Below are 24,345 nucleotides of genomic sequence, written 5' to 3'. Positions count from 1 at the left end.
TACAAAAAGCGTTTTATTTGTAATTAATTTCATAGACACGCATTGCGCCTTTTGTGTTTTTTCAAAAAGTACTTCATATTTTCTTTATCTTCTTTCACAGTTATGTTGAGGAAGTTAAACCATTTTGACAGAAATATTTTTTTGTTCGGATTTGTTCCGCTTTTTGAAAATTAAGCGATTTTTTCAAAGATTCTGAACTAGAATGTACATTAAATGTCTTTCACGATCCGTTACCAAAACTTTCACGATCGTCTCTCAATACTTGACCGCCGTTAGATATTCTTTCACGATCATTTCTCTCGATAAACCGAATGACACCCGTGAGTCTCGGCCTAGTAAATTCGGACCTTTACGCTTCACTATCAGTAATGGTAATTTTGCACTTTCCTTCTTGTAGTTGACATTGACGATTGCACGTCCTATTATAGGAATCTGCTCTCCCATGTATGTTCGGAGTTTAGCACTTGTCGGTTCGATTTTGAATTTCGACTTGTATTCCTTGTAAGTATCCTCGCTCATGATAGAAACGGACGCTCCGGTATCTATTTCCATGGCTATTTCACATTCATTTACATTGATTTGCACTTTATATGCCTCATTAGTTTTATTTCCAAAATGAAAAACTGAGTAAACTTCATTTTCACTTTCACTTTCGCTACTTTCATCCTGCTCCATGAAATGAGCACGTGGTTTGAAACGTGATTTAAACTCTCTGTGGTTTTCACTTAAATTCCCATTGGTAGATTTGTTACGGCATTTCTTTGCGATATGTCCTTTCTTTTTACAGCTGTGGCATTTTGCATCCTTAAACCTGCATTCAGCGGCTAAGTGATTTCCTCCACACCGGTAACAATCTCCTTGTTTCGAATTTCCAGAGTTGTTTCTTGTATATGATTTTGAAACTTTATTGATTTGTTTCTGAAATGTTCCATTTGTCCCACTCGCTTGGATGTCCTGTGCATTCTTCTCTGCAGTCTCCATAGCGGTAGCAATTTCCAATGCCTTATCAAATGTTAAATTCGGCTCTGCTAGCAGCCTCCTCTGTATGCGGTCACTCTTTATCCCGACGACTAACCTGTCACGTAACATCGCATTCAACGTGTCACCATAATTACAGTGTTCTGTCAGACTTCGTAGTGCTGCAATAAATGTCCTAACTGACTCATCACTGTGTCTTGTTCTACTGTTAAATTTAAATCTCTGAATGATTTCTGATGGTACTGGATCTCGGTGGTCTTTCACTAGTTTTGTTAAATCGGCCAATGATTTCGTTCCTGGTTTGGCTGGTGCTAATAAATCCCTTATTAATTTGTAGATATTCTTCCCACATACACTTAAGAAAATATCCCTTTTCTGGTCTTCTTCGTCTATCTCATTAGCATTAAAATAATGTTCCATACGTTCTACATATTGTGTCCAATCTTCGGATTCATCAAAAGAGTCTAATTTCCCGTAAGTCGGCATTGTCACTTGTAGAAATTCACATTTATTTTAATATCCAGTTTTTTCCTCGTCGCCAAAATGTGTAATATCTTTGATAGGTAATAATACAATCCAGTTTCTATAACTAATTTATTAACAAGTACATCGTTTGATGGTCAGACTACAGAATGACAACATGTGTATAAGAACTTCAATTGATCTATTTAATTACATGTTTATTTAAGAATGGGCAGACATGTGAGAGTTGCTGATTTGTCAATTATAATTACTGTAACAGATGATACGGTAATAAAGTGAGGTGAACTTTATAACAATTTTTAAAATATATTTATTTTTCTTCTAAAATATTTATAAAAATGTTGATTTTCAAATCTGTGTAAAATCAATGTTTAAATATCCTGCCAGTGATGAAAATAGTGTTAAGCAAAACTACATCATAAAACAGACACGACGGACACTATTAATAGTTGTTTGCTATGAATTTCAAATGGACACATGACTTTAACATTTGCAATTGTTACAAAACCAATTCTTTGCCTTTGGAAGTTGTTTTAGTCTAGCACAAGATAAATGTTGCCACTCCAAACAGGAACTACACATTACACTGGCTTCCTCTGAATCTTCATCATGTGTGTATATGTTACATATATGTCTGACAGGGGCAGATCCAGCCATTTTGAAAAGGGGGGTTCCTAACCCAGGACAAAAGGGGGGGGGGAGTTCCAATTACATGTCCCCATTCAAATGCATTGATCGTCCAAAAAAAAGGGGGGTTCCAACCCCCGGAACCCCCCCCCCCCCTTCTGGATCCGCGCCTGTATGTAGATAGTGAGGTAGATAGGGTTCTTTGAATGACTCGATCGATACTCTGTGTAACCCACCTCATCATTGCTCATCGTAACTCCTAAATTAAAAAATAACGGTGGCAATATCTTTTGCATAATAAGTCCGTTCACAGTTCAGAGTTCAAGTTCAAATTCTGTTTCATATCTATACCCTTTCAAACATCAATACTATATGCATAATATAGTAAAAAAAGGGGGATATCATGTTTAGAAATTGGGTCATGAATTGTTACGCGTATATACACTGAGTAGTCCAGTTGAGAAGGGTAATGATGAAGTTTGTTCGAGGCTGTCAATAATACGGAATTATATACCTTCGTAACATCAAAGTTCAAATTGCATACTATTCGATTTCCTTTCCACAATTTCACAATGTCCATGGGATTTTATATGCATGATGGTTTTTTTATGATATTGATATTCCCATGAGTCTTAGATGGGCCTTTAAATTTATTTTTTGTCGAAAAAAATGCTTTCTGTCAAAATTTCTAGTTTCGTTCGTCTATCTCTGAGTTGGGATATATCGCATTTTCCTCTCTATTCTGTAAAACTCCACCAGACCCTCATGCATTTTGTCTAGCTACGTAATTCCCAAAATAACTAATCTGACATTTATAACCTTTAACCTTTAATATATAAACTGATTCAGAGAAATGTTTTAAAGCAAAACAAATAGCAAACCGGAAATATGCTCATCATTGACACAGATTGTCACGTGATTCAATTAAACCCAAAAACCTCCAAAATGGCAACTGCGATGTATCTCGAACACTATTTAGATAGTGAGTTTAAGTTACAGATATATATGACAAATTATATGAGTAAAATGACCTTCCTCAGCAATCTCCCCATTCATATTTATATGATCAGGTGGCATATAGTGTAGATACAAACGATGTCTCTTGAAGGAATGAGCGGCTCAGCTCGAAATATTTTTTTGGCGCAATTTTATAAATTTTCAAATGAATGTTTACACAAGTCAGAGGCAGTACTTAGTCACGGTAGTTGGTAATCTTAACTTGATAGCATTATCTTAACATGAAATAGATATTCCCATCTTGCTAACAAAGTCATCACTCTTGCTTGCTACATTTCCTGTTTCTAATATTGAAAGTGAAACTTCTACTGACTGAAATTGCCTAATTGGTATGGAACCCGGAGAGCATGATTCATCTTGCAAAATTGCATGTATCCACAGAGACTTGAACCCTGGACCACTGTGTTACAAAGCACCACGTTAACTGACTGAGCAGGGGTTTCATTATTTTTCATGTTGACTGGTACTTTCCACATTTCTAGGTGGTACTTTTCAATTTATTCCATGAATTTCTTATATAAAAATTCCTACATTTAGGCGGTACTTGTCAATAGCATAGGAGGGTAAAAGTACCGGGTACCGCCTCCTAATGAATGGCCTGACTGAGCTAAAGAAGTACATTTTTGTGTACTTCCTTACCTCAACTGCTTACTGTATGTCAAACATAAGTGTGGGTTTGTTGTGTGGCGGTTCTATCCTGACTCTGGGCGCTGGAAATTTTAGAACTTCACAAGGGTAACTCTCAGGCCAAATAAAAATATATGTGTGGTTCCAGTAACCCGACCGACCCTAGTTAAAACCGACCCTAGAACTTTTTTTTCATTTCTCAAAAATAAATTTTCAAACGATCAAATTTTGAGGATTATGAATTAAAATAATTAAATTCATAGATTTCTGTCATCTGAATTTCCATCACAAGTATCTGTTATGGCTAAAATGCAAGAATTCATAACAGAATGCAACAAAATTAACTAAAAACGTATCATGGCTGTTTATTTTACAACCACACACATGTAAAAATGTCGGACTTCTGGTTGGGGCGTGTATAATAAGGGAAACAATTTCGGTAAACACACGATTCTTTTCCGGATTTTGACATTAAAAAAAAAAAAGAAAAAAAAAATTGCTGACCTACCGACCCTATTTTTTAAAAGTATGTAACTGGAACCACACATATATTTTTATTTGGCCTCACCCTCCCGCACAATTCTCTGGTACCCAGATTGGAGTTTAAACAAGAATAGGTTTATTGGGGGCTTTGGTTGGTCAATGTTGCCCCTTACTTTGACCTAAGGATCCATCTTAAATTCTTTTGACATCTCTCAGGTTTGTCTGTTTCAGCCAAGCATCCCGATGGGATATCTCCTAGTACTTCAGCTTGCTCCACCATGATAACAGACTCTTAGTGATCTAGCACACCCCATGTGTAGGGGTGGGGATTGTCCTTGTAAACAATTGTAAATATAGGTTAGTCAGTCTTCACGCTGAGTGGCAGTCCAGGCTAGTAAAATTGCTCTTGGGCCTGTAAAAATCATATCTACAGGCTAACAGAAACTAACTAAAAAAATTCAAAAATTGAGCTCCGGGCCTGTAGTTTAAAAGTTCGTCGTGAAGACTGGTTAGTGACACATCTCCATTGATCCCAATAAGGAGTGTATTGGATTCAACTGTCTGTACCCTTTAACTCTTGTGGGGTTCTTCGGTAAAAGGAGGAATTTTATCAGTACTTGCAAACATTGTATTATCTATCGGGGATTTTTTAAGGGCTTGCTGTGTCCAGATCTGTAGTATGCAAGAGTGCATGTAAAATCTATAACATGACAATACTTATGCCAGTGAGGTTTTGACTTTTACAATGAGCTAAAACCACACTGCATAGTTAACTATTACATAGAAAGTACCTGAAATATCAAACGTAAAAACAATCCCAACAACAATAACTAATTGCCTGATTTATGAACTAAACAATAACAGAAAACAACTGAATTACATTCATTTGTGTATAACATTCATATTTTTTTTCTTTTATAGGTTTGGAGACTTTACCGAGTGAACTCCAAAGAAACTTTAATTTAATGAGAGACTTGGATCAAAGGGCACAAGGTAAAATGGAATATCTGATCTTTATTATAAGAGCTAGAACACACTCAGGGTCTTGATTGAATCAATGTACTTGTACCTTAATGCCTTATTTTAAAGTATTTGTATTTTCATCTGATAAAAGTCATACTGATTACATACTCGATAAGGTTTTTTCAAGGCGAGTCCAGGGACTCATCATTTTTGGCCATGATGAGTCCAAAAGCAAGAAGAAAATATTTTATTGAAATATATATAACTTTTGCTATAAAATGATGATATTTTTGTTAAACTGTGTTCAGTTTAGTATACAAAATATTTCAATTTTGATGCATATGTGGACTCACCAGTTTTGAAAATGGTGAGTCCAGACAGATTTTTAGGAGTGTTTACTTGGCTTTCTAAATCTTTCTGTTTGAACCTACAATATAGCCTTGAAACTACTTAGGCCCTTGTGAAAATTATTAAGCCTCGGCAGGCAGGAAAAACTTTGTATTTTATTTTATTTTTTTGTGAAAAATCAGTTTCGTTCTACAGAGAATTTTGTTGTTAACCTGTAATTAATGTTTGTTTCACATTGTATATTGTGGTATAATCTACATGTATGTGAAACTGAAGGAATGAGCCATGTTGAAACACTTTTAAGAGATTATCAGACATTTTTAAAAAGCATCAATGATAATTGTCAACAACTCATCTGCAAAAAAAAAGAAAAAAAGAATTGACACGGAGGGTTAAAACAGATCGGCAGGGTTGGGGGAAACATACAATCCTTTTTGCATGGCCTTATGACATATTCTTTTGGTATCAGTATTGGATTCAACCCGGAACTTGTTGATTATTGGTAATATTAATTATTCAGAAGACAAAAGGTTCTGAAATGGTGTAATTTTTAATCCACACCGGGTACCTTTGTCCTATAATAGTTAACCATGAAGTTGAATTCTTTGATTCATCAATTTTTATACGACCGCAAAAATTTTAATTTTTCGTCATATATTGCTATCACGTTGGCGTCGTCGTCGTGCGAATACTTTTAGTTTTCGCACTCTAACTTTAGTTTAAGTGAATAGAAATCTATGAAATTTTAACACAAGGTTTATAACCACAAAAAGAAGGTTGGGATTGATTGTGGGAGTTTTGGTCCCAAAATTTTAGGAATTAGGGGCCAAAAAGGGCCCAAATAAGCATTTTCTTGGTATTCGCACTATAACTTTAGTTTAAGTAAATAGAAATCTATGAAATTTTTACACAAGGTTTATGACCACAAAAGGAAGGTTGGGATTGATTTTAGGAGTTTTAGTTCAAACAGTTTAGGAATTAGGGGCCAAAAAAGGGCCCTAATAAGCATTATTCTTGGTTTTCGCACAATAACTTCAGTATAAGTAAATAGAAATCAATGAAATTTAAACACAAGGTTTATGACCACAAAAGGAAGGTTGGGATTGATTTTGGGAGTTAAGGTCTGAACAGTTTAGGAATTAGGGGCCAAAAAGGGGCCCAAGTAAGCATTATTCTTGGTTTTCGCACCATAACTTTAGTATAAGTAAATAGAAATCTTTGAAATTTAAACACAAGGTTTATGACCTTAAAAGGAAGGTTGGGTTTGATTTTGGGAGTTTTGGTCCCAACAGGTTTTTAGGAATAAGGGCCCCAAAGGGTTCAAAATTGAACTTTGTTTGATTTCATTAAAAATTGAATAATTGAGATTCTTTGATATGCTGGATCTAACTGTGTATGTAGATTCTTAATTTTTGGTCTGGTTTTCCAATTGGTCTACATTAAGGTCCAAAGGGTCCAAAATTAAACTTAGTTTGATTTTAACAAAAATTGAATCCTTGGGGTTCTTTGATATGCTGAATCTAAAAATGTACTTATATTTTCAATTGTACAGTATTGCGCAATAGCAAGCGATATCTAATTGCACAATATTGTGCAATAGCAAGAAATTTTCAATTGATTGGAGTTATCTTTCTTTGTCCAGAATAGTAGTTGAATCAACTTAAATCATTGTTTTATACAATACACAATGTATATTCACTTTTACTACCAACTGATAAATTAAAACAATCTTTACCATTCAGTGATAACAAGCATTTTTTGTTACATTTTAATATTTTATGATGTATTTAAATGAGTAGTTATTGTTGCAAACTCCATTAGAAATTTGAATTGAGATCAGTTTTGAAAAAAAGGAAAGGGGGATGTGAAAAAAAAATGGTGGGGGGGGGGGAGGTTAAATTTTTCTCATTTCAGATTTCATAAATAAAAAGAAAATTTCTTCAAACATTTTTTTGAGAGAATTAATATTCAACAGCATAGTGATTGCTCAAAGACAAAAAAATTATTTTAAGTTCATTAGACCACATTCATTCTGTGTCCAAAACCTATGCTGTGTCAACTATTTAATCACAATCCAAATTTAGAGCTGAATCCAGCTTGAATGTTGTGTCCATACTTGCCCCAACCGTTCAGGGTTCAACCTCTGCGGTTGTATAAAGCGGCACCCTGCGGAGCATCTGGTTACCCCATGCTGGCTAACAAATTGCATCTTGTTATTTTAGTAGTAAGGCCTTAATTAATATACATAAAATTGAGAATGGAAATGGGGAATGTGTCAAAGAGACAACAACCCGACCAAAATAAAAAAACACAACAGCAGAAGGTCACCAACAGGTCTTCAATGTAGCGAGAAATTCCCGCACCCGGAGGCCTCCTTCAGCTGGCCCCTAAACAAATATATACTAGTTCAGTGATAATGAACGCCATACTAATTTCCAAATTGTACACAAGAAACTAAAATTTAAATAATACAAGACTAACAAAGGCCAGAGGCTCCTGACTTGGGACAGGCGCAAAAAATGCGGCGGGGTTAAACATGTTTGTGAGATCTCAACCCTCCCCCTATACCTCTAACCAGTGTAGAAAAGTAAAAGCATAACAATACGCACATTAAAATTCAGTTCAAGAGAAGTCTGAGTCTGATGTCAGAAGATGTAACCAAAGAAAATAAACAAAATGACAATAATACATAAATAACAACAGACTACTAGCAGTTAACTGACATGCCAGCTCCAGACTTCAATTAAACTGACTGAAAGATTATGATTTCATCATATGAACATCAGGCACAATCCTTCCCGTAAGGGGTTTAGTATCATACAATCATAACATATATGAGAAGAACATAACCCGTGTCATGCCAACAACTGTTTTTAGAATAAATGTGTTTAGTTCCGATGCAAAGACCTCATCAGTGACTCAATATTAACGCCAAAATATGCAATCTTTAATGACTTGACAACAGTATCGTAATTATATCCCTTCTTAATAAGTCTATTCAAAGGTTTTGTAAGTTTATGAGGTGAATACTGACACCTTTGTGCTTGTATTGTTTGCTTCCCCAATCTCAACCCTGCCAAGCCATGTGTGGGTGGGTAGGTAGGTGGGTAAATAATTTTATTTATCCAAAAAGTCTAAATATTATCAGATGATCTGGCAAGCCCAAAAATCAGAGATGAATAAAATAATATTTGACAGTAAAACTTTATGAGTAGGACCATTTTTGCAGGGTCGATCAGGATTGGAGAAAGAAACAATATTTTATTTCAGGCCTAAAGATACTAAAAATACTTAAGAAAAATGCAAATGTTGAATTTTTGGATCTTGGCAAGTGTGAGGGAAATTAAAGGATGGTGTTGTTTTTGTTACATGATTAGAATACCATTTGTATTTGGGATTTTCAGTTACTCAAACAAATTGTCCATTCTCATGACAACAAAAATGAAAAATGAGATTGTACTGCTACAATGAAACACTTTGCAGTCTATCGATAACTTGTGTTAGATAAGTTTGCTCTATTAATATTGTCTTTGAAAAATAGCTTGACCTGTATTCCCCTCTTATTTTGTGTGAAAATGTTTGTTATTTTTTCATTTCTGAAATTAGAGATAAAATTCATCAATGGGGTATTGATGTAATTCTTACTATATAGCTACAATACATGCTTTGATCTGACCATCTTTCGAGAACCCTTTATTTTGTAACCTCATTTATTATCAATTGTATTCTAGATCTGATGAAGGAAATAGACAAGATGGCTGTGGACTATCTTGGAGGTGTCAGAGGTCTGTCACCGGAAAAACGCACAGAACAGTTAGATTCAATAGAAAAAATGTTCTCTAAAAGTAAAGAATTTGGGGATGACAAAGTACAGTTAGCCATGCAGACATATGAAATGGTAAGGTCTTAAAAAGGATTTTGAAAAATAAAATCTTTAACATGTTTAAAGACAATTTTTGTGCAATCAAACGAAAATATGGAGAAAAACAAATTATAGTTAAAACTCATCATAGTTATCAAGCTTAACACATTTAATGCCAGAGGCAAGTTTTTGTAACATAGATTTATCAGTGAGACTTGAACCAAATTTTAAAAAAATAAGTTGGATAAGCATTGAGCACCTCAAATTTCATAAGGTTTTGCACAATCAGGTTGAGTTGAAATATTAAACAGTAAAAGTGCAAATAAAACACCTTATCGCTATTTGTCCGCCATTACTGGATATCACACATGTTCCCGTAAAATTTTGACGTTTTTAAACTAAATATCTGACCCCACAATGGAAAAGTGATTGTTGTATGCGTCAGAAGTTCAAGCAGCCAGGTCAGCCAAGATTAGCAAATAAGGTGTATATTGGACTAGTATGGAAAACCATAGACATTTTAAACTGTTCTTTATTACATGTATGAATTTTGGGAGATGATATAATTGAAGATTATTTTTCTCTATAAAAAAGGCCATCAGTCCTATGTTATCTTCTTATGGTAAAAGGCTTCAATATTTATTTAATGGAATCCAACCTTTTAAGAGGTATTTTGAAATTGAAAAGAAAACTTATTGATAATAAAACTTGTTAAATTTCAGGTTGATAAACATATACGAAAGCTAGATGCTGATCTTGCGAGGTTCGAAGCAGATTTAAAAGAAAAAAGTTCATCATCTAGTCAACATAAAGGAGATTCAGACTCAGGCAAAAAACGTGAGGGGATAGAAATCGGTTATATTGAATTTAAAATGAAGTTATGCGAGCAGGCAAAGATTTGAAATGAAATATCTTGGTATACAGATTCAATCGCCCAAAACAAAAGATGATTTAAATTTTGATTATAAACATTATTATTATTTTGACTACTGACTGACATGAAAAAAGCAAGCAAGCTATGAAAAATTAAAAGTTTAAGTTTCTAATGTTAAAAAAAAAAGAAAACCTTTACATTTGATATGCGAGTTGGGTCAGATAGAAATTGACCGTCTGCAAATATATATAAATACCTCTGCTATCTTATTTCAGGTTGTAAAAATCAATGTCTGTAACAGTTTGACAATTCAGTTGGTAGAAGAACCCTTAAAAACAGAAAAAATCATCTTTTATTTCTTATTTGAAAGTTTCAAAATATATCGAAGTCTTTGCACATGTATGTTTATACGCATTTGAATGGTTGATTTCTATCAGCTCGTGTGTTGAAATCTTTGAAACAGCATTAAAGTAGCAAAAATTAAATGTATCCCACCTTAAGGTGAAGAAAATTGTAAAGATTTGTTGATAATTTTCAATCATTTAGCAATTATATATACCGGTAATCATATCAAAAGAAAATATCAACAGAACATACATACACTTGTTGTCCAGCACTTCAGATAAAAAGACAGAAAGCTACAAGAGTTGTTTCCCTTTTACCATATACAATACATTTGATACATTTTATTTATAAGGTGATTTCAAGTTCAAGAAAGTCTTTTAATGACTTGACATTAAATGTTATTTTTACAGTTAAAGGAAAAGAAAAGAAAAAGAGGAAATCAATGAAAGAAGAATTCGAAGACGAAATACCCCGGAAAAAGAAAAAGAAGGGAGCACCATTGTATGCACAAATTAAGAATTACTTCATAACCATGATAACTATTGAATTTAAACAGATAATGTTCTGTAAATTCAGAAACTAGTGCTATGTTTTTATGATTGTGTAAAATGCGGCAGGGTCATAATCGTAATAGGTTAAATATCATTTTTTTTATTTCTGATATGAATTGAGCAAAAATTTCTCAATATCAGAAAAATTTAAATAGCATTTTAGCCTTAAAAGAAAAAAATCGCTATAATAAATGCACATATTAATTTCTGAATTTACAGTACATTTAATACCCCTTTCTGCAATACTCTACATATAGGTTACTCACATTCTGAATTTTGAGATGAGGTATTTTATCCATACTGTTAACAAATAAAGAGATAATCAATCAATGATTGGTTGATTTAGATCAGGATATATTTCTCTAGCAGTGTTACAAGTTTTCATGCTGTCTTTCAATTTACATGTTAAAAAAAAATATTCTTTAATGAGTATCTTGTCTACGTTGAACAAAATTACTTGCTGGATTTTCAACATTTTACCATATATCAATGCAGAATCTTAAAAAAAACATGGTGGACACCATAGGCTTAACTTTTTAGCCATAGATTTATAAATGTGAAAATAATAAACAATGTTTTGTAAAACTGGATATATATGTAAATAAATATTGGAAATCGTCAGACAACCAAAATGAATAAATACAAATTATTTTTCAGATCTCCTGAACCTGAAGCAGCCCCCATCACAGTCCCACTAATATCCATAACACACCCTTCAGATGTACTAGATATGCCCGTAGATCCTAATGAACCTACATACTGTCTATGTCACCAGGTCTCTTACGGTGAAATGATTGGCTGTGATAATGCTGATGTGAGTATACAAATTCTGTGGTTTGAGAGGCAAAATGATAAGAGTGCCTTTAAAAAAGTGGTTAAATCAAAACAAATATTTATTGTATCAAATTATATAACTCCTGCATGTTTTTCAAGCTTCAATTTAAGTGTAAAGACTTAGCAATTAAATGTACTAGTTGATAGATATACATGAATGTAAGATGTGTGTGATTAAATTCAATAGGACTACGATCATGTTACCAAAATACTACATGGATTCATTTTTTTTCGTGCAAATTCAAATATTAAACGAATTACAAATTTTCTATAGGCTATGTATGCAGAGATATAGCCACAAAATCAAATACCCATTAAAATGCAAGTATTCCTCAATCAAAAAAATTAATATCTATAGGACATACAGTTATGTATACAATAAGGCTGGTCTATACAAACTTGGATTTTCCCTCTTATTTTGCTATCACATCAATTGCATGAAAAAATCCAAGGCATTAAAAAAATGATTTTCGCAGACAAACGCATTTATTTGAAGTGCAAATTTGGTGTTAATGCATAAAAAGTTTATTATTGAAAAACGAAAAAAGTTCCGTGTGTAATTGTTTTTCCTTTATTTTAGTGTCCAATTGAATGGTTTCATTTTGCTTGTGTTGGACTAACAATCAAACCTAAGGGTAAATGGTTTTGTCCCAGATGTTCAGAAGAGCGGAAAAAGAAATAAAGCAACATGGATTAGGAGAAGAAGAAAGTGCTCGTTTTTATTTGTAAAACACATCATCGGTGCATTTATTGTCTGTTAATGTTCATTAAAAGAAAAAAAATATGATTACAGTTATTTTCCAAATGCATGTAGAGTAGGACTTTGGTGAGCTTGCTTGCTTTGTTTGTATATTGTACAATTGTAATTGGGATAACGTCCAGTCAAATAAATGAAAACATTGATATGATGTATACAGGTTTAACTATTAAAGCCTATATATATGTTAGACCCAGATCGACGTCCGGCCTCTAATCGACGTCCGTACCTCAAATCGACGTCTAAATCTGACGTTACATTCACAAATCGACGTCCAATATTTTGATACTCTAATCGACGTCCAGTTTTATTTTTTTGTGTTATGTATTGACAAAACTGGACTTGCACATGTTTTGTAGGGTTCAACATTATGGCAACTTGAAGTACATTTTCTAACATTTATAAATACTTTCCATCTGATATCGGTTCAGTTCAATAGTGTAGTTTGTGTCTAAAACGGACGTTGATTAGAGAAGCTAAAAATTGGACGTCGATTAGAGAAGCTAAAAATTGGACGTCGATTAGAGAAGCATAAATTGGCCGTCGATTTGGAATGTTATTTCATTGTGACGTCAGATTTGGACGTCGATTTGAACAACGGACGTCGATTAGAGACCGGACGTCGATCTGAGTCTTACATATATACTGTTTGTAGATATAAATCTTAAAAACCATGGATGAGGTAATGTTTATACAAAAAAAACAAGCATTGCCAACCAAAGTTTTACTCTACAAGCAATAGGAAATTAACTCTAACAATCAGTTCATTTACCATGTGGTTTGTGGTATTTTTTCTCTCATAAAGTTATATATTTTCCATAACAATCATGACAAATTAAGACTTCAAATTACAATATAAAATTTTTCAGGTTTTTTTTATAGTTGGTGGGGAACCATTCAAGATTTCAATCAAAATTTATTAGTGCTTATTTTTCAAACAACTAGTTTTTCTTTCTGTTCAGTTAATTTATAGAAACTCAAATCTTAAAAGTATAACATTGTAAAACACTTTAAAAAAGAGATGTGTAATTTTTAGGATAGTAGAAACGATTGTCCCATATCAAGGAATTTTCAATTCTCTTGAAAACATTAGGTAAAATAAAATGCAAAACACAGTTGATGCATTCATTAAAAAAAACTTCAATTTTTATGAGCTCTGTCATGTCTTTTTTGTGTTTATTTGTTTGTTATTTTAAGAAAAACTTCAGGTTTTACTGAAGAAAATTAATCATTTACTATTTTATGTATCTCCACTGTTTTTCATATTTTTGCATCTGAATTTGAAGAAAATATATGTTTATTAGTTGAGAAGCAATCATGGCATGATATAAATACAAAGAAATTTTTAGAAGTGTTAATGTTTTTTACATCATAATTTAAAGCATAGTATACATAAATGGACAATATGTCAGATTACAATGAAATCATGTATGCAAATAGAACTTTTGAAATGGACTTGATTTAAAAATTGCGTACATAGCATTTGTTCAAACTTTAAGAAAGTAAGTGAGAAAAACCCTTAAATTTTTGAGAATTGGGGCGAAAAAAAAAAGACCCTAACATCCTTTTTTTCCCTATTCAGAATTTGTTTTCCTTATAACTTAAATACTTGTAAAGCAAGATAATCAAATAATATAAGTGCCATACTTGTATTTTCTTTGTTCATGGTTAGAAAAATAAATCTCCATAACATTTAATTATTAAGTATTTAAAAACTTTTGACTAATATTTGAATATTAAATGAACTGTAAAAATTGTATTGTAAATCTATTTATTTTCATAGTATTTGAATTTTTATGGTGTGCACAGAACAGTTGAAGGCATATTGTTTTCCCCTCTGTGTCCATTGTTTATCATGCTAAAATTTGGTTCAAGATAGTTAACTATGAAGTTGTGGTCACATTTTCTTGAATTTTACTACATGGGGTAAGCAAGCAAGCAGCAATGTGAAATGCATGTTCAATTTGGGCTTTTAAAGAATATAAGCGTATCCAAAATATTTAAACCTAATTTTTTTTTTACCAAATCCACGAAATTAAAAAAAGAACAAAAAAAGCAGCCCTGTTAATATTCTATAGGTATGCATCAAGTATGATATAGTCCCCAGTGGGATGCATTGTTTTTTATTTGAGCAACGTCCGAGCTAGATTGGGGAATGTCTTTTCCTCAAAATATACTTGTGACCTATAGCTTCATAGCTTTGTTTATAAGAAATCTCATTTTGCCATCATGTGATAAATTGTTGTTTATTTTGTTTAGTGACATTTGTACATTGCATTGTGGGTAAAAATAATTATTGTGAAAGTCAAGTGAAAATGTAGTTTTGAAAGTGACTAAAGTTTGATTTATTCTTCCAAAAAACAACTGATTGAAAAATATGATAACAAATTGTGATTATAATTGACAGCATTTTTTTTTCTAAAAATCATGTTGAAAAAAAGCGTTTTTGAAACTTTTGTCCGATTTAAAAATTTGTGATCCAAAAATAGTTAAAAGTATGATACACATTATTCCAAAATAATTTTTGTCATAGTATATGGTCATATTTATTCAAATGAAAATCCATATATAGAAATAATCCAAAATTGATTTATTTTTTTTCTTTATTCAGAGTGCATATTTATAGCATTATAAGTTGAAAAAAAACAAACAATATTAGTAGACTTTACGGTCTTATTATCATTTTGTGTAAACAATGTATGTTAAGACTTATCATATTACAAATGCATAGGCAGTATAGATTATGTTGGGTATAAAAAACAGTGTTCAAAATTATTATAGCATTCTCAAATTCTTGAATTTGATATTCCACAATCAAAATATTTTTTGTCAGCATTCAAGTGGCTTAAAATAGTAGATTTTTGCAGTCCTGTTAAATTTTTCTAGTGCTATGTTTACTTTGACTATAAAATGTCTACAGTAGGAATTCAGTTTGAGTGCTACCTTATATTTCGACAGTAGAACCTTAAAATAGAAAATTAAAATTTTTAGTCGTGTTTGAATTGATAGTTGGTTTAAGTGAGCTGAAGTTATTAATGTGTATGTATATGTATGAATGATTTTAGATACTGCATATGAAAGTGTGAACTTAATTATTGAAAAATCTTTTGGATTGTGATCTTTCTCAAGGGAAATCAATAAATGTATTTCTGTAAAATCATTTTTTTTTGGAAAAGTCTGATTACTGCACACAATTATGAAAATAAAAAAGAATAGATATTGCAGAACATTAAACTAAATTGTTAAATACATGTATGATTTTGATAATTTGCAATAGTCTAGGACGATGACATACATCGTATGTTTGAAAAAGGTTAGACTGGGATTCTGGCTTTTTTGCATAGGTTAAACCCGCATTTCATTGAGTAGAATTATTGTAGAAAAGTATTTCCTGAAAAAAATGTTCTAGCGTCGTTTTAGATGCAGTTAACAATTTTTTGAAACCTTAATTTACACTTTATTTACAGCTTTCTAAAATGTTTAATGACTATTTGTAGATTTTCTTTAAAGATATTAAAAAAAAAAAACATTTCAATATTAATTTTAAAGTTGACAGTAATATCTACATTAGAAATACATGTCTCTTGATATTTTTATTGTTAGTTTATGTCTGAATGAGATATTTTTAAAAGCAGCCTGGGCAAAGGATGTTGACCTAAGTTAGAGAATGTAAGTCCTATGTTTTTTTCAACCATTTTCATTAATATATGTCAAAGATTCTAGGCAACACAGATTTTGAAAATTCAGTATCATTTGAAAGCTTAATAAACATTGTTGAAACTAACTGTGAGAAACACTTTACTGATTTAAACTTTTGAGAGCTAGAGAAATTATTTTGCATGTATAAGAGAGAAAGATTATTTTATGTATGAGGAATTTGCATGATAAAAGTTGTAAATATTAGACACCCAGTGTCACTATTGTTTTATTGTTATTCACAATAAAAAATCATTTGAATTTCTGTTTGTTTTTTTCTATAGCTTCCAGATTGGTAAATTTTGAGGATCAGAAACGGTGTTAATTTTTTTGTTAATTTTAATATGGTCAAATTTTTGTTTGATCATTTTCAACATATTTTTTCATCTCGTCTTGACAGAATCAAAAAGCGAGACATATGTATGCTGTTTCAACCATCAGCAGCGTCCTCGTCAATTATATTAGTTTGTGATTAGGTCTAGTTTGTGGTGAACCACAATAGGTAAATCGATGATATTGGTATGCAGTTGTATTAGCATTGGCTCATCTCATTCACATGGAAATTATTTGGCCCTGCCGCTTCAGTCATTGTCTATAGACTTTGAAACTTTTGCTTAGTATACATGTACTGGTTTGTGATTAGGTCAGTCTTTTGGGAACCATTAGTGGTAGGTCAATGATGTTTGGGCTGCAGTTTTGTAATCATTGGCATATGGAGATTATTTGGCTCCGACCCGTAAGTCATGGTCTATTGACTTTGAAAATTTTGCATAGTTTACATGTATTAGTTTGTGATTAGGTCAGTTAAATATGAACTGATAATGTTTAGTCAATGATATTTGGTATGCAACTATATTGGCATTTGCAAGTATTGTTTCCATGGAGACTATTAATCCCCTCCCCCTCATCATGGTTCATTGACTTTGAAACTTTCACTTAGTTTACAAGTAAATGTCTGTGTTTAAGTTTGTTTTAAGGGAATTTCTTGTTAAAAGTCAATGGTATTTGTTGTGCAGCTGTATTTGCATTGACACATCTTATTTCAAAGGATATTGTTTAGCCATGTACCTTCAGTCAGGGTTCATCATCTTTGAATATTTGCATAAATTACATAAGTATTGCTATTTTAATTTCATCATTTGCATTATCAAAAAAAACAAAAATAAATAAATACGTTGTGTTATAAAAGGAATATTAAGCTTCTCAATGATCAAAATTGGTGTTTGTCAAATTGCTATATAACCAGTGTAATTTTTCTGGCAAAACGGTTGGCTCAAAAATGTTTAAATTTTTATACGACCGCAAAAATTGAATATTTTTTGGTCGTATATTGGTATGATGTTGGGTGTTGTCGTCAGCGTCGTTGTCGTCCGAATACTTTTAGTTTTCGCACTCTGACTTTAGTAAATGTGAATAGAAATCTATGAAATTTTAACACAAGGTTTATTACCACAAAAGGAAGGTTGGGATTGATTTTGGAAGTTTTGGTCCAAACATTTTAGGAATTAGGGGCCCAAATAAGCATTATTCTTGGTTTTCGCACAATAACTTTAGTATAAGTAAATATAAATCAATGAAATTTAAACACAAGGTTTATGACCACAAAAGGAAGGTTGTGACTGATTTTGGGAGTTGAGGTCCGAACAGTTAAGGAATTAGGGGCCAAAAAGGGGCCCAAATAAGCATTTTTCTTGGTTTTCGCACAATAACTTTAGTATAAGTAAATAGAAATCTATGAAATTTAAACACAAGGTTTATGACCATAAAAGGAAGGTTGGGATTGATGTTGGAAGTTTTGGTCCCAACAGTTTAGGAATAAGGGGCCAAAAGGGTCCAAAATTAAACTTTGTTTGATTTCATCAAAAACTGAATAATTGGGGTTCCTTGATATGCCGAATCTAACTATATGTAGATTCTTCATTTTTGGTCCTGTTTTAAAATTGGTCTACATTAAGGTCCAAAGGGTCCAAAATTAAACTTAGTTTGATTTTAACAAAAATTGAATCCTTTGGGTTCTTTGATATGCTGAATCTAAAAATGTACTTAGATTTTTGATTATTGGCCCAGTTTTCAAGTTGGTCCAAATCGGGGTCCAAAATTAAACTTTGTTTGATTTCATCAAAAATTGAATAATTGGGGTTCTTTGATATGCCGAATCTAACTGTGTATGTAGATTCTTAATTTTTGGTCCCATTTTCAAATTGGTCTACATTAAAGTCCAAAGGGTCCAAAATTAAACTAAGTTTGATTTTAACAAAAATTGAATTCTTGGGCTTCTTTGATATGCTGAATCTAAACATGTACTTAGATTTTTGATTATGGGCCTAGTTTGCAAGTTGGTCCAAATCAGGATCCAAAATTATTATATTAAGTATTGTGCAGTAGCAAGAAATTTTCAATTGGACAGTATTCAGCAATAGCAAGAAATCTTCAATTGCACAGTATTGTGCAATAGCAAGAAATTTTCAATTGCACAGTATTGTGCAATAGCAAGAAATCTTCAATTGCACAGTATTGTGCAATAGCAAATATTTTCAATTGCACAGTATTGCGCAATAGCAAGAAATATCTAATTGCACAATATTGTGCAAAAACAAGAAATTTTCATATTTTCAATTGGAGTTCTTTGTTTGTCCAGAATAGTAGTTTAATCAACTTAAATCATTGCTTTATACAATATACAATGTATATTCACTTTTACTACCAACTGATAAATTAAAACAATCTTTACCATTCAGTGATAACAAGCACTTTTTTTACATTTTAATATGTATTTAAATGAGTAGTTATTGTTGCAAACTCCATTAGAAATTTGAATTGAGATCAGTTTTGGAATAAGGGAAAGGGGGATGAAAAAAAAATTGGGGGGGGGGGGGGTTATTTTTTTTCATTTCAGATTTCATAAATAAAAAGAAAATTTCTTTAAACATTTTTTTGAGAGGATTAATATTCAACAGCATAGTGAATTGCTCAAAGGCAAAAAAAAATTTAAGTTCATTAGACCACATTCACTATGTGTCAGAAACCTATGCTGTGTCAACTATTTAATCACAATACAAATTTAGAGCTGAATCCAGCTTGAATGTTGTGTCCATACTTGCCCCAACCGTTCAGGGTTCAACCTCTGTGGTCGTATAAAGCTGCGCCCTGCGGAGCATCTGGTTATATTTTTGTTAAAGTGTCAAAATAAATACTTTGACAAAATTTTATGAAAATTAAATGAGCCAAATTGATTTTAGTGAAAGTGTTGGGTACCAGCTTAAAATAAGATATAGTATTACCAGGGAGACAACTCTCCACAAGAGACCAAATGATACAGAAATAAACAAGTATAGGTCACTGTATGGCCTTCAACAATGAGTAAAACCCAAACCATATAGTAAGCTATAAAAGTCCCATAAAGTGAACCTGGTTAATATGCTGAGGACTATTCCATTAAGAAGTTTTATTTTTGGACGTTAGTTATGTGTCCATTTCATTTGATACATGCATAATTAAAATTCCTCAATTTGTTGGTTGTGTGTGTATAATGGGAGTTTGAAGTTCTCGTCTTATGAAATGAACACAAGGTTTGGTGTTTTACAGTATTCTTTTTTGATGAAAGTGTTTACCAAATCTGCGCTTCTGTCATTTTGAAATCTTATCAGACTTGAATTATGTATATAGATGTTGATCTATTGATTTTTTTGTCTCAACTGCGACATAAGATCCAGAAAACAAGACATAGGCGTAAAAAATCGGTGTCAGTCATGATTGAGTAGACTATTTTGTTTTAAGCTCGAATAAGTTAACTATTTTCGGAACTAAAGAGGCTAGATATTGTCTAATATAACACCTCCTCCTTTAAGTGTTTCACCATCGCCCTGAAAATGCATGAAACATTTGCCACTTGACGTTAATCAACCAACAGTCAATAGTTGAAGGTTTAAATTGATAACAATCGGACAAATTAATTTAACAGTTTGATATTCAATTTAAAAAATCGAGTTGAAAAGAAGTGATGAAATATCCCACACATTTACCTTGTTTAAAAAAAAAAAATACTCAGAAAAGGTGATGAAATTTCTTCAATCGAAATTGAGCATTTTCTTTTTGATTTTTTCATGAAATTAAAGCCTTTAGTTCATTACTATAAATAATCGAGTGATATATTTGCATCTGGACACTAACTTAAAGTTACAATTGACAGGGGCCAATCCAGACATTTTTAAAAAGGGGGTTCTCAATCCAGGATAAAGTGGGGTCAAACCATATGTCTTTATTCAAATGCATTAATCGTCAAAAAACGGTCCAAATCCCTGATTGAATATTTCTTCTCAGCATCGAACTATTTAAAATTGTATGGAAATAAGCAAAGACATTTTGGGCCTGTCCTAAGTCAGGAGCCTCTGGCCTTTGTTAGTCTTGTATTATTTTAAGTTTAGTTTCTTGTGTACAATTTGGAAATTAGTATGGCGTTCATTATCACTGAACTAGTATATATTTGTTTAGGGGCCAGCTGAAAGACGCCTCCGGGTGCGGGAATTTTTCGCTACATTGAAGACCTGTTGGTGACCTTCTGCTGTTGTTTTTTTCTATGGTCGGGTTGTTGTCTCTTTGGCACTATCCCCATTTCCATTCTCAATTTTACAAAAACAATTCATCAATTTTGCCGCAACTGAAGCAACTATCCGATTTGACCTTACAAATGTACAATGAAATGTACATAATGGTATAATTAAGATAATTTTCATTATCTATTTACAGGCCTTATAACTTTTGTGTCACTCCCATAGGTTGAATTAAATGTTTTTATCGGCCACAACTAGAAGCCTTTTCCATGCTTCATGTTTGTATCGAGCCTGTAACGTTTTGTCGCAGAAGCAAGTCATTTGCAGTACTGAATGCCGTCGTCTTCGTCAGACATCGATTTCTTTGTCAACCTGTCGTTATTTTTTTTCTATGAAACTTGGATAAAAGTAGCTTTTCAGTGACCAGAACTTTTTTCATCATATTGGGGATCAGAATATTTTTTTTAGAAACAAACCATAAACCCTCTTGAACAGTGGATTACGTCCGATGGAGTCTTTGTAAAGTAAACTTGTTAACGTTATTAATTTGCAGCCGATTTTTTAACAAACAGCTCGATTAAGCACAATAACCTTTTTTCTATATAGATTAGACCGTTGTTTTTCCCCGTTTGAATGGTTTTACACAAGTAATTTTTGGGGCCCTTTATAGCTTGCTTTTCGGTATGAGCCAAGGCTCCGTGTTGAAAACCGTACTCTGACCTATCATGGTTTACTTTTATAAATTGTTACTTGGATGAAGTGTTGTCTCATTGGCACTCATACCACATCTTCCTATATCTATTGAAATTAATAGACTGACAAGGCGTTTTTTTTTAAATTTTACACGTGCTATTACAGAAAAAACACGGCTGCTGACGGTAATATCGGGTGGACTTATAACACACAATTAGAATCGTGCACATATATCGTGACTTTTGCTGACCCCTGATGAACCTCAAAATGTATGAAAATTACTATTGCTGTTAAACGGTAGGATGACATTTGCAAACCAACATTCAGCAGACATAAATGGTTGTCTCGGCCATAATTGTATGTATGATAATACAGATAATAAATATAATTTGAGGAAAACATATGCCATTAACATTACAAAATAGACAGTCATACGTACACCTGCATAATGTTTATATATTTGTTACAAACCCGCTAAGTAAAATATATATTTTTCTACCGTCAAATCCCGAGTTGATGACGGCAAATCTTCATGTTCAGTACGGTTGTTCCTTATTTTATTCTCAACTTTTAATTTATTGCTTTGTTATTTTTTTCTAATTCAAAACTAATTGTAACTGAAATGAAAGCCATACAACAAGGTTTGGCATTGACGAAAAACTTGTGTTTATGACTTCAGAGAACGCATGCGCAGGTATACCTCATGATTTGTGTTGCTCAATCTTTACAGCTGATTGCATTGAGTGTATAGCTAAAGGTAATACCTTTGGTTAGCTTGCTTGCTAGCTGAACCGTGAAGTCATTATTAGGTAAGGTATACTTCCCTCCTTTCGAAGTAGTCTAGGCTTACAGATAAATAGATTGTTTGTATGTCGGACTAGTCTACTCTTAAAGGTGGGTAGTTTACCAAACCTCATAAGGATTTCACGGTTCAGCTAGCAAGCAATCTAACCAACGATATTAACTTTAGCTACACACTCAATGAAATCGGCTGTAATTTTCTATGAAGTGCTGAGTACTATTATTTGTCTGTTTGTCTTTTTTCAGCTATGGCGTTGTCAGTTTGGTTTCGATCTATGAGTGATCTGCTTACCCTTCCGGAGCACATGAGATAACCTCAAGTTTTTGGCGGGGTTCTTTTTGCTTAATTTTTAGTTTTCTATGTTGTGTTTTGTGTACCATTATTTGTCTGTTAGTCTTTTTCTTTTTTAGCCATGGCGTTCTCAGTTTGTTTTCGATCTATTATTTTGAATGTCTCTCTCATATCTTTCGACCCTCTTTTGTCTTATCTCAATTTTACTATGAATATACATGTTATTGTCTTTTTTGTGTTCGACGCATGGATTTTGATTGCCTCCTACTTGAAGCCCCTTTAAAGTTGAGCACATTTGCTAATGGCTATTAATAATCGGTCAATATTTCGGTTGGAGGTCGGATCTCGATCTTGTTATTTGAGATAACTACACGCATACAAATTCAAGAAGACATCTATACGCTAACATGCGTACGTTGTCCTTCAACAATTATGTAGACAATGTGTCAAAGCTCTTAATTCAATCGTGTTAATAGAAGTTTTGACAACTATTACGTTAATTAAAAAAGACTACTAGTATACACCAATTGCCATTGATACCAAATTCACTACAATACAAAAGACCATGTATGTATGTATGTACTGAGATTCCGCCAATTAAGACGCACCCCTTGATTGACTGCAAGGGTACAGTGGATCCATGTACACTCCCTAAGGATTAATGGAGATGTGTCTTTTACAATATTATCCCACCACCAGAACAATCCCCACCCAACACCGCCCAAGGGAGCGTGTAGGACACCGGGAAGTCTGTTATTATGGTGGAGGAAGCCGAAGTACTCGGAGAGAACCGCCGGGCCACTCGGTGGAAACAGACAAACCAGAGAGATACCAGAAGATTGATCTCCAGGTCAAAGTAGGGGTCAAAGTAGGGGACAACTTTGACCAACCGAGGCCCCCAAAGTACTCATTCTAGTTTAAACTCCGGTTTGGGTACCAGAGATGTGTGTGATAGGGTGAAAATTACCCTTCTGATGTACTGATATTTTTAGCACCCCGAGTGAGAATCGAACTCGGGACCTTCAGCACTGTAGCCATCGGTCTTAACCACTAGACCACGAACTCACACTTTACATGGCATTTCAGACGATCTGAGTTATATATTCTTCTGGCGGAAATCCGTCACTACTGCAGTGCGGTCTTCAGGGCACAGAAAAGGGGGGTGTTCTTCCTATATGAAGGTATGTACATATGTGCCGCTGAAATGGCCATTTTTGATATTTTGATACGTCATATATATATCAATGGGGTGCAATTTTACCGAGGAAATATATCAATAGGTAGTAATTGACCAATTTTTATAAATCAATGGGTCATAATGTTTCACAGCTGTGCAACGACATTCAAACTCTTTCAGTGAAGATCGTTGCACAAAAAAATATATGTATAGGTAGGGATTTCACAATTATTTAGTATATGTATGGGGTGTTTTTTAAATACCAGTTGCACAACTCTACCCCAAATCCCATGTTGAGTCCCCCCACAGTGTCTGCATGGCCGCAACAAACTAAACGAATGCACACAGAAACTAATTTATAGGTGGGTCACATAAAATAAGTATATG

At 33.0% G+C, this 24,345-nt stretch overlaps 2 protein-coding genes across 2 annotated transcripts; one reads left to right on the top strand and one right to left on the bottom strand.

Moving 5' to 3' along the window:
* Positions 1–255: 255 nt before the first annotated feature.
* Positions 256–1,464, bottom strand: LOC139500183 (uncharacterized). Its single transcript, XM_071288921.1, has one exon. It carries the CDS (start codon positions 1,462–1,464, stop codon positions 256–258), a length of 1,209 nt encoding a protein of 402 aa, XP_071145022.1.
* A 1,517-nt stretch (positions 1,465–2,981) lies between these two features.
* On the top strand, positions 2,982–12,675 carry LOC139501686 (inhibitor of growth protein 4-like). Its single transcript, XM_071290834.1, has 7 exons — positions 2,982–3,070; positions 5,137–5,208; positions 9,258–9,424; positions 10,111–10,225; positions 11,018–11,108; positions 11,816–11,972; positions 12,573–12,675. The coding sequence occupies exons 1-7, from the start codon at positions 3,034–3,036 to the stop codon at positions 12,672–12,674; spliced, it is 741 nt and encodes a 246-aa protein (XP_071146935.1). The 5' UTR covers positions 2,982–3,033; the 3' UTR covers position 12,675.
* The last annotated feature ends 11,670 nt before the right edge of the window (positions 12,676–24,345 follow it).

The sequence above is a fragment of the Mytilus edulis genome, chromosome 13, assembly GCF_963676685.1.
Source record: "Mytilus edulis chromosome 13, xbMytEdul2.2, whole genome shotgun sequence".
NCBI classification, from domain to species: domain Eukaryota; kingdom Metazoa; phylum Mollusca; class Bivalvia; order Mytilida; family Mytilidae; genus Mytilus; species Mytilus edulis.
The sequence above is the reverse complement of the archived record's forward strand: the minus strand, read 5'-3'. Positions and strand labels throughout refer to the sequence as shown.

Coding starts and splice junctions, on each gene's coding strand:
- LOC139500183 (XM_071288921.1), bottom strand. CDS start 1,464: ATGCCGACTTACGGGAAATTAGACTCTTTTGATGAATCCGAAGATTGG.
- LOC139501686 (XM_071290834.1), top strand. CDS start 3,034: ATGGCAACTGCGATGTATCTCGAACACTATTTAGATA. Junction 3,071..5,136: donor TCTCGAACACTATTTAGATA/GTGAGTTTAAGT, acceptor TTTCTTTTATAG/GTTTGGAGACTTTACCGAGT. Junction 5,209..9,257: donor CTTGGATCAAAGGGCACAAG/GTAAAATGGAAT, acceptor ATTGTATTCTAG/ATCTGATGAAGGAAATAGAC.